The 19,160-nt window shown below is 49.3% G+C and overlaps 1 protein-coding gene across 21 annotated transcripts in view; it reads left to right on the top strand.

The window, feature by feature from the left end:
• The window catches only part of Myo18a (myosin XVIIIA), a 101,029-nt gene that overhangs the window by 25,945 nt on the left and 55,924 nt on the right, over positions 1 to 19,160 (top strand). For 2 of the 21 annotated variants that reach the window (XM_060387236.1, XM_060387235.1), the window contains exon 1: positions 12,756 to 12,776. The exons of 17 other annotated variants lie outside the window; for them this stretch is intronic. In XM_060387236.1, the coding sequence (XP_060243219.1) occupies positions 12,771 to 12,776 (6 nt within the window). In that variant the 5' untranslated portion in view covers positions 12,756 to 12,770. Of the gene's footprint in view, positions 1 to 12,709; positions 12,777 to 19,160 lie in introns of those variants that run through there. 2 more of the 21 variants (XM_060387237.1, XM_060387238.1) reach the window with 2 other exon arrangements.

The following is a 19,160-nucleotide window of genomic DNA, read 5'->3' as shown; positions in this document are numbered from 1 at the left end:
GAGTTTGATGCCAGGCTCGGGCTACGGGAGATCCTATCTAAAACAAAACAGAAACAACAAGCGAACGAGACACTCGATGAATTATTTGTTTCAGGAATTTGCTGTTGTTTTGGGCCATAGTTGACTGTGGCTAACCGAGACGGTAGCAGGGGGAACCGTGACTGAGAGCACAGCCGTACGGGCTCCAAGTCATCATGGCTGCCGTGAATCCACCTCCAAACCCCAGGAAGGGCTTGGTGTCTGAAGGAGGCCATCTCTCCGCAGGACTGCTGCAGGCACTGCTCCTGCTGATGACTCAGCTGTGTGTCCTTTACTCATGCCCTCAGGCTAGTGCCTTTGCCCAAAATGTCTTTCCAGTGGAGAGAGGGAAGCAGTCTGGGCTTCCTCAGGGCCACTCTGTAACCTCAGCCTGGATGGCTTGCTCCTGCTCTTCGTTGTTTCCTGCAGGTCCTTCAAATCAATGGGAGTTTTCTTTGCCTTCCCCAGTCAGATTCTGTCTGGTGACAATGCCCTTGGAGTACCAGGCCTTTTCCTATTTGTTTTCCAGTTGGCAAGCCTACTCTTCTCCTTGTTATCTGTTTGCAAGCCTGTCTTGCTCCTTAGCAGTGCTAAGCAAGAAGAGAGGCAGCCCTAGCCTGCTCTTTCCTGGCTTCTTCCTCATCACACACGGTTGCTCAGACTTTCTTGTGTGGATTTTCTGGCTAATGTAGCAAACCCCCCAGACTCAGTCTCTGTGGTGACATGTGCCAGCAGCTGGATCCCCTGTGGTGCCCCATTCTTCCACCACCCAGGCCTCGAAGAGCTTGTCTGAGCTACTCCAGCAGGTGCCCAAGGGCCAATCTCCTTATTTGCTTCATGTGGCTGTGTGGAAGGAGATGTCTAATTTGGCTTTCACTGCCTCATGGCGGATGTCCTGGCCTGGGACCTTATTTGCCCTCAAAACGAACCTTGAAGTTTTCATTTAGGACTGTCTCTGGGGCACTACCAACCATCTCGAGTCCTGCACAGCCAGTGCTTTGGTAGGGAAACCCTCAGGCCATTACATTCCTGATGTCTTACCCATGCCTGGCCCAGAGACGGTGGAAACAAGGGCGGATTGTGCTGGACTGAGGGGCTTTCCCCCACGCCAGGGCGCCTTGGAGTGGAGGCAGGCTTCCATTCAGGCTTTCTTCAGCATCTGGCTTCTGCTCATTGGCTGGATGCTAATTGTGACTGTTCCCTCTCCCTCATTTCTTTCTGAGGCTCAGGGAACAAGACACATGGGACAAGGGTGTGAGCAGACTGTGGGCAGGGGGCAGAGAACAAGCAGGTCAGGTACACTGTCTCAAGGAGTCTCAGACAAAAATGACCTCAAGCAACTTGGAGGGGGAATTCCTGGACCAGAATTGTCCAACAGAACACACTTCGAAACAGAAACTTTCTGTGGTCGTGTGGCCACCCATCACTTGGAATGTGGCTAGGTGCAGCAGGGAAACAGAATTTTAAACTTCATTTGATTTTAATTTAACACGAAACAGTCCCGATGTTTTTATTTAACTTAAATGTAAACAGCCACCACGGCCAGTGGCTAGTGTATTGGATAGCACAACAACAGCCGGCCCCTAGAAGTGTGGGGTCGGGGCAGGAAGACAGTCCTTAAAGTCTTATCTCCTTCCTCTGCAGAGCGCCTCTACCCCCCAGGAGGCTGGGCCTGCTGGCATTTCCCCTTTCTTTCAGGAAGGAAGGTCTGCTCTCTTTGGCAATTTCTCCACTTCACCAGCTCTGGAATCCCGATGCCCTAGGGACAACAGGTCCCTGGCAGTGTGCCACCACAACTGGGGCAGTGCTTCCCCACCTTGCCAAGCGTGACTTCTGTCCGCCCTGGTAACTCACAGGTGCGCACACGCCCAGTGGGTTTGGCGGCTGTGCGTGCGGGGCGGGGGCGGAAACCAGGTAGGCAAAGCAGAAGCCTTCCCTTCCTGCTTCTGCCCGGACTGGGCTTGGCTTTGTTGTTACTTCAAAGGGTTCTAGAAACAGGCCCGGTAAGGGCCTTCAGAAGCGAGCACAGATCTTCAAACACTGCGTCTGCGTTCCCCTCCGTGTTCGGGGGACCGGAGGGCGCCTCAAGGAGCCTCTCTGACTTTGAGAATGACTCCTACAGGGTGCCAGCCCCCACACCCTGGAAGACCTCCCTCCGGCTTTATTAAATCAGTGTGGCCGACCCTTAAGCTGGTGTTCCTTTATTCTTCCGTGGAAATAGAGAGAAGTGGTCATTTCTATGAGAAGAGCACAATGCTCCATTGTGCTCACTCTCCAGTGTCAGCCAGACAGGATGGGACGTGAATATAGTGAATGTGGCGCTTCTAGCTGACTCCGAGACCCAAGTCTCCCGAGCTGTGAGGCCGAGCCTGGGGAAGCTGTCCTCAAGCCTGGCCCTGGGCTTTGGGCCTTGTGGAAAATTGGGAAAGCGCCGGCAGTCTGGAAATCCCCAGGTGCTGAGGAAATCCCCAGCAGCCGGAAACAGTACCCTTGGAGCCACCAATCCCGTGGTCTCCCGAGGTAGTCAGGATCTGACGGTTTAGGTTCGGAGGCCGACACCTGTTCTTGGCGGAGCAGGCAAAACGGTGTGGTAGCACGAAGCTCTGGGCAGACCTTTGGATGTGTAAAGTTCGGGGGAATGGAGGGGACTGGCTGGTCCCTGAGTCTCCCGCATGCGCACTCGATCTGTAGCTGCCCTCCCCATACCCACGGACTCTATCGACTTCTTGTCTCTGACTTCTTTCCACTGTAAAACTCAAGGCGTGGTTTGAATCTTCCAGCTAGAAACTCAGGCATTCATTCATTCATTTTATTCTACCATAAACACTTATTAAATGTCTTCTATGTGTTGAACTATTTCAGGTACTGAGGATAAGTCAGTACTGCAAAGAAATGCAGGCGCCCGGCTAATTTTTGCACCCCTTTGCCGTCTCTGTCCTGGGTAAAGAGAGAGGCCATCTTGCTGCTGTAGCCCCCCTGAAGCCTCAGCTCCCCAGGATGCTTAGTGAAATTCTGCAGCCGCGGAGGCGCCAGCAGATCCTTGAGAAGGGGAAGGCCGCCCTCTGCCGGGCTCCGGGGGCGCTGCAGGGCGGAGCGGCTATGGGCGTCAGGCGCATGCGCCGAGCCTGGCTCCACCCCGGCGCTGGCGGCCGGGCGGAACAGGAAATGTAGAGGTAGTCAGGTCTAAGGCCGATTTGGCCACCGAGGGCTTCCAGTGGCTGGGCTTTTGCTTAGACCAGGTTTCCATTTTCGGGCCCCTACTCTCTGTGACGTCATTTCTAGGCCTCTTTAGGGAGTTTGGCCGCTTCCCTTTGGGGATCCACTGATCACTTAGTGCCATTAAAATGCGGAGGCGCCTCTGCGCTGGCGCTTTCTGTAAACGCTGTCTTTAAAGCTGGTGTTGAGGAGCCTCCGAGGTAGTCTTCTGAAGGGTGCACCTGTTACCATTGGTGGCTGGTGCCCGCCTACCCAGGAAGCCTAAATTCTGTGGTCTCTCCTCAGTCCCTAGGGCTGAGCGCTTGAAACAGGGCCCCCTACTACTCCCCTAAACACCGAGTTCCATTTGTGTTATGTCCTTAGATACTGTAAATTAGTACAAGCATTATGTAATTGGTACTAATTTATGAAAACAGTGTTTACAGATTTTTTTTTTTTTTTAGACAGGGTTTCTCTGTTTAGCCTTGGCTGTCCCAGACTTGCCTTGTAGACCAGGCTGGTCTTGAACTCACATCAATCAGCCTGCCTCTGCCTCCTCGAATGTTTGGATAACAGATGTGCGCCACCACACCTGGCTATTGATTCTTTTTGTAATGATTCATTTACGTTTACTTTTACTTTATGTGCACTGGTATTTCACCTGCATTATGTCTGTGTGAGGGTATTGGATCCTTTGATTCCCCTGGAACTGGAGTTACAGATAGTTGTGAGCTGCCGTGTAGGTTCTGGGACTTGAACTTGGGCCGTCTGGAAGAGCCGTCAGTGATCCTAAGTGCTGAGCCGTCTCTCAGCCCTATAGATTCTTTCACAGTTACTTATTTATGATGTGTGTGTGTTTATGCCTAAACCTGAGCGGGCTACAGCACACATGAATGGAAGTTAGAAAATCTGTGGACTCTCTTCTTTCTTCACCATGTGGACTCTGGGATCAAACTCAGGTTGTCCAGCTCAGTGACAAGTGGCTCTACCCACTGAGCTATCTCAACCTGATAGACTGAACCAAAAGTATATGTTTGTTTACATGAATGTGGCTTGTATGTATGCATATATGTGTTCATTTATATTTATTTGTTTACAGGAGTTACTAGGGACACATGGGGTTGCGGAACATGGCTTTGTTAAGGTTTTAAAGAGAACCTCAGTTTTAGTGTTTTCCACCCAACGTCTTTTCTGATAAACCAACTGTCTGTAGTACCAGCACTGGTGCGGCTGGTCATTGGGGCTGGGGGTGTGGGGCGGGCGTCGGAGTCAGAAACACTGAGTCACTGCTGTGCCCCTCACCCCATTCCTGTACATGCCTCGTCTCTAAGCATCCTCCAGTGGTCGGTGAGTGATGGGGTTGCAGCAACAAACACTCCTGCCTGCCTGTTCAAAGGGTAGTTAGTTCTCCAGAGATGGAAAAGAACCAGATAGTGCGTTTCCCCAAAGCGTGCATTGTGAGGCGTTCGCTGTTCTGCTAGCTGTGTGGCCACTTCCTCTGTCTCTCACGGCTTCCCACCAGGCTTCCCACAGCTCTGCTTAGCAATCTACAGGGCCAAGGACCTCTCACCTCATCCCTCAAGGAGCGTGGTGGTGCAGAATCCCATGTGGCTATCCTCCTTACCCAGCCCCATTCCATCCAGCTCGTTACCTTCTTGATGAGGTGGGTAAAATCAGTGGTTTGTTGAATACCTACTGTGTGCTTGACGCTGGAGAGTGGGATGGTTTTGAGTAAGTCTTTCAGGAAGATACAAAGTTAAATACGGCCCCAGCACCAACAACTGGAAGAGTGACTCTTTCAAGTTTGTTAAGGGGGGGGGGCTGCTCGAGGTAAATGCTCTACCACTGAGGGACAGACAGCCCTTCAAAGTCATTTTGGTGAGTAAAATGGAATTTATTAGGGGCTTCTTACGGGTGGACAGTTTCTTACTACTAGACAGTTGTATTTTCTTGACGTCGGCAGTCTGTCCCCAGCACCAGGGTCCTATTTTATCTGGCTCTAGTCCGTGACATAATTGTTGTGAACCTGGGTTCTGAGTGTCACCCAGTGTTTAATTCCAGGGCTGGACAACAAAAAAGGCAAGGACCAGAGCGCAGTCAGGGGCAGCAGTGTGTTTCTGTACATCTCGTGCTCACTTGTCGGGGTGTCTGCTGGTCTCTGCCAACCCCATCCAGCCGTGGGAAAGATGGCTGGCCTGCTTAACTGAACAGTAGCTTGCTGCAGGGTGGGCTCGACTCCGGCTGAGGTGTGGAGGACCAGTCTCCACAAACGGCAAAAAAAGGAGGCAGAAAGTGTTCCTTACGGAAGGGCAGGCTTAAACATACGACATCACTTGATAACCACTCAGAACGTTAATTTAGGCTTTGTAGTCATGGCATTCACACAATAAGCTTCAATGGGTTCAACTATATGTTTGTGCAAGAAATTATATTGGCCGAAAGGCATAAAAAACAGTATTTGGGATATTTGAATTACATGTTGTACGCACTGTACGTTGTGCTTCCGTGGAGATCTATTGTAGAGAGTGGTACAGGGTTCACCCCTCATCCACAGGGGATGTGTTCCAAGAGCCAGAGTAAATATACAAAAGCTTGGCTAATATTGAGTCCTAGAAATAATGCTTTTTCCTATATGTATACCTGTGATAAAGTTTAATTTATAAATTAAGCACAGTAAGAGAGTAACAGCAAGTAATAAAATGGCAGCAAAAATAACAATATGCTGTAATTAAAGGTTTCATAAATGCCACCTCTCCCAAAAAGTCTTACTGCGTTCTCACCTACAGGAAGCACTTTGCAGCTTCTCTCTGGCATGTCTGGGTTTCTGGCTTCACCACTCCCCTTTAGGAGCAGAGTTTACTTAGCAGTTCGGCCATTGAACCCAGGCTTTAGGCACACTTGGCAAGAACTCTACCACTCAGCTCCCTTCCCATCTCTGAAGTCGTTGTTAAGAAGAATTGCTGTTACGTGAACACAGCCTGGGGATCCTGTGACAGTCGGCCTCATAGTCAGGAGGGCTACTCAGTGACTCCTGGACAGACAGGATAGATAGCATTTGTGGCATAGATTCATGTCTTGCCACAGGGACAGGGTAGGATGATGGGAAATTTCATCATGCTACTCAGCAGTATGTGCAATTTAAAACTTATAAAAACTGTTTATTTCTGGAATCATCTAATATTTTCAACCCGTGGCTAACTGAGAGCTTGGACTTTCATGAAACTGCGCAGAAAGAAACTACTGTAGATACAAAACCACATGCACTATACTTGCTGAGCAATTGTAGGGATGTTAGGACATTTTATTTGTGTGTGTGTGTGTGTGTGTGTGTGGCTTTTTTTTTTTTTAACTTTATTTTATGTGCATTAGTGTGAAGGTGTCAGATCTCTTGGAATTAGCATTACAGACAATTGTGAGCTGGGAATTGACGGTTGTGAGTTGGGTGCTGGGAATTGAACTCAGTCCTTTGGAAGAGCAGGCAGTGCTCATCACCACTGAGCCATCTCTCCAGCCCCTGGGTGGGTGTTTTGCCTACATGTATGTGTGTGTACTATGTGTGTGCCTGGTGCCTGTGGAGGCCAGAAGAAGACATAGGTTCCTCTGAGACTGGAGTTAGAGATAGTTGTAAGCCACCATGTGGGTACTGGGAATTGAACCCATGTCCTTTGGAAAAGCAGCAGCCAGTGTTCTTCCCTAGCGAACCATCTTTCCAGCCTCAGGAGTTTTTGACTGTATCCTACTTTTGTATTACACAATGATTTAAAATCTGATTTTATGTATTGTGTGACTCTTTATATGTAATAGAGTACCTACCAAGTGTGTAGGTACAGAAGGTGAAGGCTGCGGCATGTTTTTGGTTTTGTTTGTTTGGTTTTGGTTTTTTGAGACAGGGTTTCTCTCTTTAGCCTTGGCTGTCCTGGACCTGCTTTATAGATGAGGCTGGCCTTGAACTCACAGAGACCCACCTGCCTCTGCCTCCTAGTGCTGGGATCACATGTGCATGCCACCGAGCCTGGCAAATGCTGTGGTTTTAAATGATAATTTGGTGACGTTAATCATGTAGTTCACACCTACAACTCAATTTGTCAAGCTCAAGCCTAGTTGTACTGTCTTCTGTTCTCACAACAACCACACAAGCAAGAATCATATTTTACTACTGTGAGGGGGACAAAGGTGGCGACCTAAAGAAGTGAACAATCCTGTCTTAGATCAGATGGCAAGAGAGAGGCTGAGTCGGGATTCAGCCCCATGGGTGTGTGACTTCTCTATCCCTCGCTGCACTGCCCTCTGGATGGGCCTTTTTCCCCTTACACTCCAGAAAGATATCCTAAAGAAGGCAGAGCTCTGGCTGGGTCTCTAGGAAGGGGGAGGGCTGGGCAAGGTGGCGGGGCTGGTGGCCCGTGGCCAGGGAATGTAGGGAAATTTGCATGAGATAGCAGGAGAGAATGAGAGGGGGTCAGGCCCGCAATAGGCAGGGAGAGAAGACTAGAAAAGGCAAGGGCAAGTGGAATGGGCAGGTGCCACTATGACCTTGCCAGGAGGCAGGTGGAGTTGCCTGGGGGAGAGACAGACAGAGGCAGAGTTTATGTGGAGACCAGAGGCTAATGTTGGGTGTCATAATTGCTCTCCACTTTATTCTTTGAGATAGTACCTCTCATCGAACCTGAAGCTTACCAGTTCAGCTAGACTTACTGTCCTTCAAGTCCTGGTGATCCTCCCGTCTCCATCTTCCCAGCACTGGCATTAAAGGTGTGGGCCACCACTGCCTGGCTGGTAGGATGAGTATTTTGCTATGTAGTTAGTTGTCTGTGGACGGTGAGGAGGCCAGAAGAGGGTGCTGGATTCCCTGGAACCAGAGTTACAGAGAACTGTAAGCCATCATGTGGATGCTGGGAATCAAACCCAGGTTCTCTAAAAGATAAGCTACTCTTAACCACAGAGCTGTCTCTCCTGAGCCTGAGCCTGGGGTCCAGCTCAGGTCTTCATGGCTAACACAACAGGCACTTTACTGACTAAGCCATTTCTCCATTATCACTTATTTTATTCTAACATTTATTTACTATGTATGTATGTATTTATTTATTTTAGACAGCTCCTGGAACTCACTGTGTAGACTAGGCTTCTCTGGAACTCACAGAGATCCATTTCCCTCTACTTCTGCCTTCAGAGTGCTGGGATTTAAAGGCATGTACCACCACGCCTAGCTTATTTGTTCTTTTTGTTTGTTTGTTTGTTTGTTTTGAGACAGGGTTTCTCTGTGTAGTTCTGGCTGTCCTGAAACTCACTCTCATGGACCAGGCTGACCTCCAACTCAGAAAACCACGGGCCTTTGCGTCCCAACTGCAGGATTAAAGGTGCACATCACCACTGCCAGGTTTCTATTCTTATTTTATGTGTAGGAGTGTTTAGTGTACATGTATATATGATACACATACATACATGACTGATGCCCTTGAAGTCAGAAGACAGTGTTGGATCCTCTGCAACTAGAATTCCAGGTGTTATAAACCATCATATGGGGTCCAAACCTGGGGTCCTTTGCAAGAGTTCTCTGGAACCCCTGAGCTAACTCTCCTGCTGCCTTCTTTCACTTTTAAGATAACAGTACTTGGGCTGGAGAGATGGCTCAGAGGCTAAGAACACTGGCTGCTCTTGAGTTCAAGTCCCAGCAACCACATGGTGGCTCACAACCATCTATAGTGAGATCTGGTGCCCTCTTCTGGTGTGCAGGTGTACATGCAGACAGAACTTTGTATACATAATAATTAAAATAAACCTTAAAAAAAAAGATAACTACTGACTTTTCATCCCCTTTAACTTTGTGTGTGTGTGTGTGTGTGTGTGTGTGTGTGTATGGAGGCCAGAGGTGGACACTGGATGTCTTCTTCAATCTTTCTGTTCTGTTTTTGCATTTTGAGTCAGGGTGTCTCTATTATCTAGCCTTGGCTGTCCCAGGACTCACTATGTAGACTAGGCAGGTCTCAAATTCACAGAGCTATACTTATCTCTGCTTCCTATGCCCTGGGATTAATGACGTGTACCACCACACCTGACTCTCCTCAATCATTTTTTAGGAGAAATGTGTGTATTTAATTTGTGTGTATCTGTGTATGTACATATGTATACATACATATGGACAGAGGCCCTGGTGTTATAGGCATACTAATGCCGTAGGCATACTTGAGCACACATACATACACGTATGTGCTCATGCATGCTTGTGTGTGTATGCACATGTGCTCATGTGTGTGTACATATGTTTGAGTATGTCACATGCCTCAAAGTACCCATAGAGGCCAGAAGAGGGTGGTAGACCCCTGGGAGCAGGAGTTACAGGCATTTGTGATGACATGGGTGTTGGGAACCAAACTCTGGTCCTCTGGAAGAGTGGGGTGGGACATTCTCCTAACTTTGGAGCCATTTCTCCAGTTCCTATTGTTGGTCTTTTGTTTTGTTTTTGTTTTTTTCAAGACAGGGTTTCTCTGTGTAGCTCTGGCTGTCCTGGACTCTCTTTGTAGACCAGGTTGGCCTCAAACTCACATCGATCCACCTGCCTCTGCCTCCCATGTGCTGGGATTAAAGGCATGAACTACCATGCACGGCATGTTGGTCTTTTTAATGTACATTCTAGGGTTTGAGCTTGCGTCCTTATGCTTACAGAAGAAGTGTTTTTACTTATCGAGTCATCTCCTCAGCTCTTATTTACACTTTGTTTAGAGGTGTCCTTCCCCCAAGCACTGCAGCTAGAACCTGGGGTCTCAAACATGCGAAATAAATACTCCAAGCCTGTGGCCCAGCACCAACATTGTCTTTAGAAGTTAATATGTGCAAAATCTCTTACTCTGTGCTAATTCTATGCCATAGGCACTGTTACTTCTGCACTTTACAGACGGGGAAAATTGTACCATAGAGAAGTGTTTACTGAACAGTGACTATGTAAAGAGCCAAGATTGAACCAGGAAGTGTGGCTCTGCAGGTTTTATCTTTAACTGTGACTAAGTCCTGTCAAGCAGTGGTTCTAAGACTTCAGTGTGCCTCAGAATTACCAGAAGCCTGGCTTAAGAAGAAAGGCTGGGCCCCTGTGCTCTGGGTTCAGGAGGCTGTGTATGGCTCCAGCATCTCTAGCCAGTGCCCAGTTGAGGTGGATGCTGTTGGTCTGGCGACCAAACTTTGAGAACTAGCTCTCTTCTATCTATTCCGTACTTGCCTAATATTGACTGGGAAATAGTGCAAGCATAATCTTCAGTTTAGAGGTGAGGGGAATTAAAGTCACCTGCCCGTGGTCTATCCGTCCATCCATCCATCCATCCATCCATCATCCATCCATCCATCCATCCATCCATCCATCCATCCATCCAACAGTTGGGCACATTAGTGCTAGGCTTTATGCCTGCCTCAGTTTTTGGCTTTGTCTTAAGCCAGAATCACCAGGAACCTGGCTTGGGGGCACACACCTGTAATCCCAGCTTCAAGAACCCAAGACAGGAGGATCTCAAGTTCAAAGCCAGCCTGGGTTACTTAGTCAGATTCTCTCAAAGACAAAACAGCACACTAAGCACAGTGGTAATCCCGGCACTTGGGCGGCTGAGGCAGGAGGGTTAACTAAGGGTTTAAGTGACCGGGGCTACATAACTAATTGCAAGTCAGCCTGGGCCCTAAAGTGAGATGGTCTCACAAAAAGCCAAAAGCAGAGTCTGCACAGGACCTGGGTTTGGTTCCCAGCACCCATGTGGTGGCTTGCAACAATCTGTCACTCCTGTTCTGGGAGCTGATAACATCTTCTGACCTTCTTAGGCACTAGGCACGTATGTGGTATGCATACACAAATGCAAACAAAACATTCATACACATTAAAAACAAAACAAAAACACCAAAAGAATCATCTGGGCTGTTTTAGAAATCGCAGTGCCCATTTAACTGAGAGGGAAATGGGGAGACAGAAGCATCATATCCTAAAGTCTTTCAGGACCTCAGTGAGCATCACCGTGCTAAGAGGAACCAGAGGATGTAGGACTTCTGACTCTGAATTGTCCCAGGAGGACTTCCCTGGAAAACACAGAAGCGTGTTTCCTGATAGCTTGTGTGTGTGTGTGTGTGTGTGTGTGTGTGTACATGTGTGTGGGATGGTAACACTAGGTGACTTGTGCAGTGTTGTGTAGAAAGGCAGGAGAGCCAGGCAGTGGTGGGGCATGCCTTTAATCCCAGCACTTGGGAGGCAGAGGCAGGTGGATCTCTGAGTTTAGGGCCAGCCTGATCTATTGAGTGAGTGCCAGGACAGCCAGGGCTACACAGAGAAACTCTGTCTTGAAAAATCAAAATAAAAAAAATGAACAAAACAAAACAAAACAAAACAAAAAAAAAAACACAAAGAAAAGAGAGAAAGGTAGGAGATCTGGGTTTGGTCCTTTGGGTCAGTTTTTATAATTTTTTTCCTAGAGAGTATAATTTCTATAGGACCGGTGGTTTGTAGAACCGGCCATGGGTAAGGAGCTTGGGTTTTTCCAATCCTCCCCTCCATGGAGAGGAAGACGGAAGCAATAGCTATTTCCTTTCTTCTGTAGACACTTGGCAGGTCTTGTCTTTTTCCTCGTTTCCATCTTCCAACCAGCACCCACCTCAGCCTCCAGGGGATCTATAGTTCTGACTTGGGTATCTGGTAGTGTTAACTAGAGCCAGGCCAGGATTTCTCACAAGAAACACATGCTCTTCCCTGACAAACACTGTTTGTTGGCCAGACACCCCCAGTTACCTCTGTTTGCAGGGCTAAGGCCTACCCATCTCTCCCCACCCACCCCACTTTCCTCTGCCTATGCTGCAGCTGGCTGGTGTGTGGGAAGGAAAATGTAGATGAAGGGAGAGCAATTGATTCCCTGCATGCCTCCCATGTCTAGTCTAATGAGGTAGTAGCAGGAGGCCTCAGCCTGATCCTGTCAGTCTCGGCCCTGGCTGGACCTTGCAGGACTGATGAGGCTGCCGTCTGGCGTGTAATCCAGTATGTTACCCTGGATGTAGTGTTAGTGTCTCCATGAGGTACTTAGGTGGCATAGTTGGGCATCTGATTGAGGTGTTTTCAAGTACACTGTGCTGTGATTCAGCCCATGCATACTGGTGTGTGTGTGTGTGTCTGTGTGAGCGCGCATGTGCTAGTCTCAATCTTGGCCTGTGGGGCCGGGGGCTGCAGGTCTCAAATTCCTTTGCTATTTTTAGGGGCCATATCTGCTCAGCTGTCCAGGAGCCTGAGTGCGTGTCAGAAGGAAGTGCCACCCTTCCTGCCTCCTGTCCCTAACCCCAGACACTCTCTGTCCCCAACCAATGCCCTTACTTGAAGAGCCTCCTTTCTCCTCCACCCAGACCCCGTTGCCCTCGGGCTGTGAACATACCTGGTACCCGCAGTCCTCCAGCCTCTGCTGTCTCCACAGCTCTGGCAGGGTTGGGCAGCTACAGCGGGAGGGGCCTGGGAGAAGGAGGAGACCAGGGGCGGGGCTGCAGCCCGTGCTATTTTGAGCTGCTAACGGGAGAGAAGAGACTCCTTGCTCTGGGCTGCTCCAGGCCAGGCCATGCGGGTGAGTGTCCTTCTGACCCCCCAACCCAGGAAATGTCCCAGGCTCCCCGTGATGCTTCCTCATTCAGGGAGGGAAGGCGTCCTGTTATTTCCCCAGATGTGGCAGAAGGTGGAGAGGAAGGGGCGGGGCTGCCTTGGGGCTCATCTCTGTTACTTGGTTGAAAGGTCAGTACACAGCCCCAGCTGCCTCAGAGCCCCTGAGAGGCAAGCAAGACACATGACTCATGATTTGGGGAGCTTTGATGGAAAATCATCCTCTAAACCTCAGTTTCCTGGGGCGGCCACCTCCACAGGCTGAGGCACGCCTTTCCCACAGTGATGAGTGCTGTGGGGGCTTTTATTTCCTCCAAAGCCCAGGAACCAGGCATCTCTTTGGAGATTTTGGTCCTGCTGGTATTGTAGCCCCCTCTGCCCTCTTGGGAAAAAAAAAGGGGGGGTCTTGATGGGGGATGGTCCTTGAAGCTGGCTGGAATCTTCTTGCTGTCTTCAAAAAGAACCTAGCATGACCTCTTCCATCCCTATGCCTAGGGTACTTAGTAGGGACACACGTGTTGTCTCAGGGATGCCCTGTCTGTGAGCCTCTTTTTATTTTAACTTAAAGAAAACTTTTTACCTTTATTCATTTGTGTGTGTGGGGTGTGTGTTGCAGAGTTGCGAAAGTGTGTGGAGTCAGAGGACAACTTGAGGAAGTTAGTTCTGTCCTTCCACCGTGTGAGTTCTGAGGACCAAACTCAGGTTCTCAGGCCTGGCAACAAGCATCTTTACCTACCGAGCCATCCTGCCAGCCCATGACTTTCGTTTAGCAGAGATTTTACCAGAGAAGTAAGTCCCTTAAAAAAGCAAGTGAGGAGAGACATAGCTGCCTCCCAAGGCCATCCTGTCCTCCCCTCTGCTCCCCCAGCCACTAAGGGTAAGGTTTTCAATTGAGTCAGCAGTTGGCAGAGTGTGGGCTGGCCTGGTGCGGAGGTGTATCAGAAGCCTGAGATGTGCCATAGCATTTGTATCTCTCTGTGCCCAAAGAACTGCCCTGTTGCAGCTGCCAAGCTGGCACCGTTGTGGAGGTGTGTGTGGGCAGAGTGGGGTGCCGCCTGAGAGAGCTCTTCACTCTGGCGAGCTGGGTGCTTCCTGCTCTAGCCTGCCCCTCACCCCTTCCTGCATACCCGGGCCACCAGCACCTTGTCTGTCAGAGATTCAGGGCGATAGGAAGTGATGCTAGTGTGTGGTGAAGCGCCCTGCAGAGGAGCCGTGAGTGTCCTCCAGGAGGGGAGGCCTCCAGCAGGCCTGTCGTCTGTCTGTCTGTCGGAGGAAACCCTGGCCTTTCTGTGACTGCAGTGGCGGCAGGAAGCCATCCCACTGCACCTGCTTCCTCCAGGCTGGTGGGCAGTTGCCCAGGGTTCTCTGCTGCTTTCTGTTCCTCCCTGCAGTGGGGGAGGGCTCTGGCTAGAGGCTGGCTCTGAGGGCAGCGCTCCTTCCTCTCTTCCTCCAGCTGGCAGTGTGGCCTTCAGGCCCTTCCCTGAAGAGCCCCCCTCCTTCCAAGCAGCTTTTTGTAGAGTGTGCTCAGGTTATGAGCGGGGAGCCAGGTCTTAGATGGAAACCACGGCTTTCTACCCAAGCTGTTGCTCCAGGCACTGGTGTGGAAGGGCCATGGTAGAGGTGAACAAGGGGAGGCACGGGGGAGCGCTGACCATTTTCCCTAAAAGTAAGCCCCAAAGGCTTGGAAAAGGACAGATGTGAGTGTGAGTTCTGGATCTGTCCCTTGCTGTCATGAGGCCGTGGGAAAGACATGATCTTCTGGGCCTCCAATGTTCATTCGTAAAGCAAGACTCATGCTGGTGTCTACTGCAAAGCAATGTGGTTGGCATCTGCTTGTTAGGGGCTGAGCACAGGGCCCAGCACCGAGAAGATGCTCAGCAAAGCTGTACTGCTGGGGCTGGGTGCATCGCTCAGTGCAGACTGCTGGTCTACCATGGTAAGGCCCTGGGTTTGATTCCCAGCACTGCAAAGAGGTCACTGCCATTCTTCCTATTCTTTCTTCCCTTCTCTTCAATTTCTTCCCCATCCCTATTCCTTAGATAAGTGAGTGCTAGGTTGTCAAGGGGAGATTCTCCTGAGAGTTCCCTTCTGTGTCTTGGAATGGGGATGAAGAGAGAAGACGATTCTGGGCTTCCTTGTCCTCAGAATGAGAAGGAAGACCATTGTCAGTGTTGGCACAGGGCAACAGGTTTGGCCACTGATGACATTTTGCTTCCCTCTGATACAGTCTCTCTCTGGGAGTTGCTTGACGAGCTTGGGACTTGGATGTTTGGCTTAGACACCTAATGTCCAGGCCGGGCATTCCTGGCCGAGGTGCTGCCCAGCAAGAATGAGTCTTTGAACTCTTTTGTTTTCTTTTTTTTTTTTTAAGATTTATTTATTTTTATGTGTACTGGTGTTTTGTCTGCATGTATGTCTGTGTGAGGATGCCAGATTCCCCTGGAACTGGAGCTTACAGACAGTTGTGAGGTGCCATATGGGTGCTGGGAATTGAACCTGGATCTTCTGGAAGAGCAGCCAGGGCTCTTAACTACTAAGCCACCTCTCCATCGTGAGCTCCTCTTTTCTTAACATAGTGGATTGTGATAGCTAAGGGAGGGTGGTAGGTGCTAGCACCGGGCCTGATTCCCAGCCCTGATTCCCTGAGTGACAGGCGCCTTTGGGGCTGTGGGTATACAGTCTCTCAGCAGATTTCTCCTCTTTGAAAACAAATGCTTCTAGCTATTATCTCCTTTTCTGTTTCTTTTTTTATTGACTATTTAGCCATCTTTACAATAAAAACAAGCAGTAAGTAACAACTGCACAGCAAAATAAATAGCAAGTATGTCTATTGTGTCTAATTCACACCATTTACAAAACTATTATGATCACCATTTGTATGCTATTTATGTTCTAGTTCTTTTTGATTGATGCCATTTTGTGTGGGATTTTTCCATATGGTTTCACTGTCCACATCTTTGTCAGTTTAAATGGCAGCATAGCCATGTGTTGGGCTGAAGCCATTGTTTACCTAACCATCTTGGATTCTAGTCCCTTGGGTTGTTTGCAGTTTGGCTGTTGTGTAGAGTACATCTATGAAAAAAAAAAAAACAACTAGCATGAGCTTGTGGTTTTTCTTTTCCTTTTTGTTTCTTGAAGTCAGCTCATTGGGCATACATCCCTGCAGTGGGCTGGCTAGGCCAGAGATGATGCATTTCCTGCATATCCCTGCCTTCCTCATCCTGGTCCCATGGCACTGAGTTTGCTGTCTATTTATTTTTGCTAAGTTTGGAGATTATAGCTCTTTTGTTTGTGTCGCATCTCTGAGAATCAGGATGGACAAGCCTTATTCTCTGTAGTGTATTTGGGGAAAACCCTGCCCCCACTCCTGTTCCCAGAATTGTCAGGTGACCAATACTTGTAAGTGCCTAATGCTATGATGGGTAAGAGAGTCCTGGCCAGGAGGAATTCACAGTCAGGGAATGACACAGCTAACAAGACCTCTCCTGGCTGTGAACGCCAGCTCTGCTGCTTGCTAGTGGGAGCCTCTCGGCAGCTCTCCCTCTTCCTTCTCTGTAAAGGGGGTTGCTGCCAGGAGAGTGAAGTAGCAAGTGACTCAGGAGAGAGTGCTCAGGAGTGATGCTCTCCTTTCCTTCCAAGGGGAGAGGTCAGAAGGTGAGAGAGATGGCCAGGACCTCAGAAGGTGCTGGTGACATATTGGAGTCTCCCTTTCGCAAGTTCAGAAACTCAGGAAAAATTGGCCGCTAGCACGGGCTACGCAGTCAGCTTGTGCCTTGGCTCGAGCCCGACACAGCGAAGGAGGCAGGGTAGACCTTGGAGTTGGACCAACTTTAGTTTAAATCCAAGTTCTGCTTGGGAGGCGGAGGCAGGAAGATCAAGAATGTAAGGTCCTCTTTGGCTGCACAGTGATTTGAGGCAGGGATAGGCAGTATGACATCCCGTCTCGAAACAAAAACAAACAAACAAACAAACAAAAAAACCCAAAAGAACAAAATTAAACTTTCCATGTCCCGTCATATATCATCTTTGTGACATAATCACTTTCAGAGTTCCTTTTCTACATCAGCAAAATGGAGATAATGATTCCATGTCAGAAGATTACATTAGGGAGCTGAGCACTAACTTCTCTCTCAGAGGAAGAGCTCTTCAATTCCCAGCACCCCCATGGCAGCTCACAACTGTCTTTAACACCAGTTCCAGGGGTCTGACACGCCCTCACACAAACAAAATGCCAATGCACATAAAATAAAAATTAAAAAATTGTTTGTTTGTTTGTTTTTTAAGGAAGCTCTGGGTTCGCTGGTGTGCGTACGTGGAATTTCAGCATGATGGGGGCGGGAGTTATTAGCCAGCTAGAGTAGTGAGCTCTGGATCCATTGACAGATGGCTGTCTCAGACATCTTCAAATGGAGGGGTTGGTAAGTTGGCCCAGTGGCTCGGTCAGTGCTGCCCAGCCTGACGACCTGAGTTCGATATACAGGACCCACATAGTTGAAGGACAGAACCGACTCCACCAGCTGTCCTCTGGTCATACATGCCCCATGGCGCATGTTCACACACTCTCACACACATATACAGATGAGCACAGTAAAATTAACAGAAATGAAGTGGAGATGTGATTGAGAAAAACATGCTGATGTTAACCTCTGGCCTCCACACTTTTCTGCATGGGTGAATACACCCACACGCACACACAAAGAAATGAATGGAAGAATGAATGGATGAGAAAAGAAAGAATGAATGGATAGATAAGTTAGGGAAATTTATGTTAAATACAGTGCCATATTCAGTAGTTAATGCTGGAAATGGCTGAAACCGCTGGAGCAGAAACGTGTCAGGGATAAGAGTCCTCTCTGGGAACTCTTGCTCCACAGCAAGTCTCTAGTTCTAGGAGAAACTAGTTTGTACCTCTGGAGTCACTGTTACAGAGGCATTGCGATCAGCCCTGGGGCCGGAGTTCCTTCTCTGCTCCGTATTGGGTAAAGATGGCCTGCTCCTGGTCCCAGGCAGCTGTAAGGAAGAGGAGAGATCCAGACCGTTCTCTCCCAAGCACAGAGGCAGCTTCCTCTGGGGAGATCCCAGAGGCTGTCAGTGATGTTCCCTGGAGCAGCTGGTGCAGAGGGGTGGACCAGATGTCCTTCTGGGTCATATGGGACTTCCCTAGACAGGTAGGAAAACTAAGACATGAGTTCAAAGAGCAAATGAGTTAATTAAATGAATTTAAACCCTGTAGCATATTAAGTGGTTGGTAAGGCGGAAGTCAACAGAGCTGACTAAAAATAACTCTTAGGTCTAGTATGTATGATGCCCTAGGTTCCATCCCTAGCATTTCAAAACAAAACTAATTTCTAACCGTTTATTTATTACTATCAGTTATAGGAACAAACCAGATCTCCAGTTCCACAGGATTGAAAGGATTCTCTGGTGAAGCCTCTCCTGGGCAAGGGCAGATTCTGGTGTGAGGACCAGTAGATAGGAAAGCTTTGCCATCCCACAGACCTCTGGTTCCTGCCAGGCGACTTGGGTTGCAGGTGGAAGGCAGAGGTGCTGGGGTCCTGAGGCAGCCTACTTCGTCTCCTTCCAGGGCCGACTACGCACCTGCCTGACTCCTACAGTGCTGGGTCTGGAGGTGGCTTTATTCACCATCTGGACCAATATAACCCTAATTCTCCAGTCAGGCCCGGAGGGATAAAGCAGCTTATCTGAGGACACACCGTCCCCTGTCCTGTACCCACCTTGCCTTTGCTTTCTTCCAACAGTACGTTCCTCACTCCTTCTATGGCCTAAGTGTTGTGATCTCTCCTTGCTCCTACCCTCCTCTCCTCTTGTCACCCACAGCATCTGTCCCAGCGGGTCCTGGCCTTTAGGAAGACTCGGAACCCCTGAGAGGCTCTGCCCCTAATTCCTCTCTGACTCAGGGTCCCGGGCTGCCTTCAGCACTATGGCCTTTTCGTCGAGATTTGCCTTCTGGGAGCAAAAGGGAAGTTGGATTTCAAAATCTTGGTTCTCTTATGTGCTTGGCATGGTGAAGCTAGAGACGGTTTGGGGCATGTGTGTGCATTTGGGGGTGCAGAGAATGACCAGTGGCTGGGGACCCTTTTCTTTGTTGATGGGCTTCTGTGCTGAGTCACTCTCCGCCCTGAGCCCCACCTCTGGTAAGCTGAGCTGCCCTTTGTGCAGCTGGTGCCCTCCAAGTCCGTCCCTCCACACCCCTCCACAGCCTGCAGTTCGGGCTCACCCCTGGGGCTCTGGGCTTCTGGGGCAGGCTCAGCCCTGATGGTTTTGGAACTCAGATTCCCTGAGTCTGGGGAATGAGGTGGGTAGAAGAAAGGAGCTGCGAGTGGGGATGCCA

The sequence above is a fragment of the Meriones unguiculatus genome, chromosome 7, assembly GCF_030254825.1.
Source record: "Meriones unguiculatus strain TT.TT164.6M chromosome 7, Bangor_MerUng_6.1, whole genome shotgun sequence".
Classification (NCBI taxonomy): domain Eukaryota; kingdom Metazoa; phylum Chordata; class Mammalia; order Rodentia; family Muridae; genus Meriones; species Meriones unguiculatus.
This window is presented reverse-complemented; position numbering and strand designations above follow the sequence as displayed.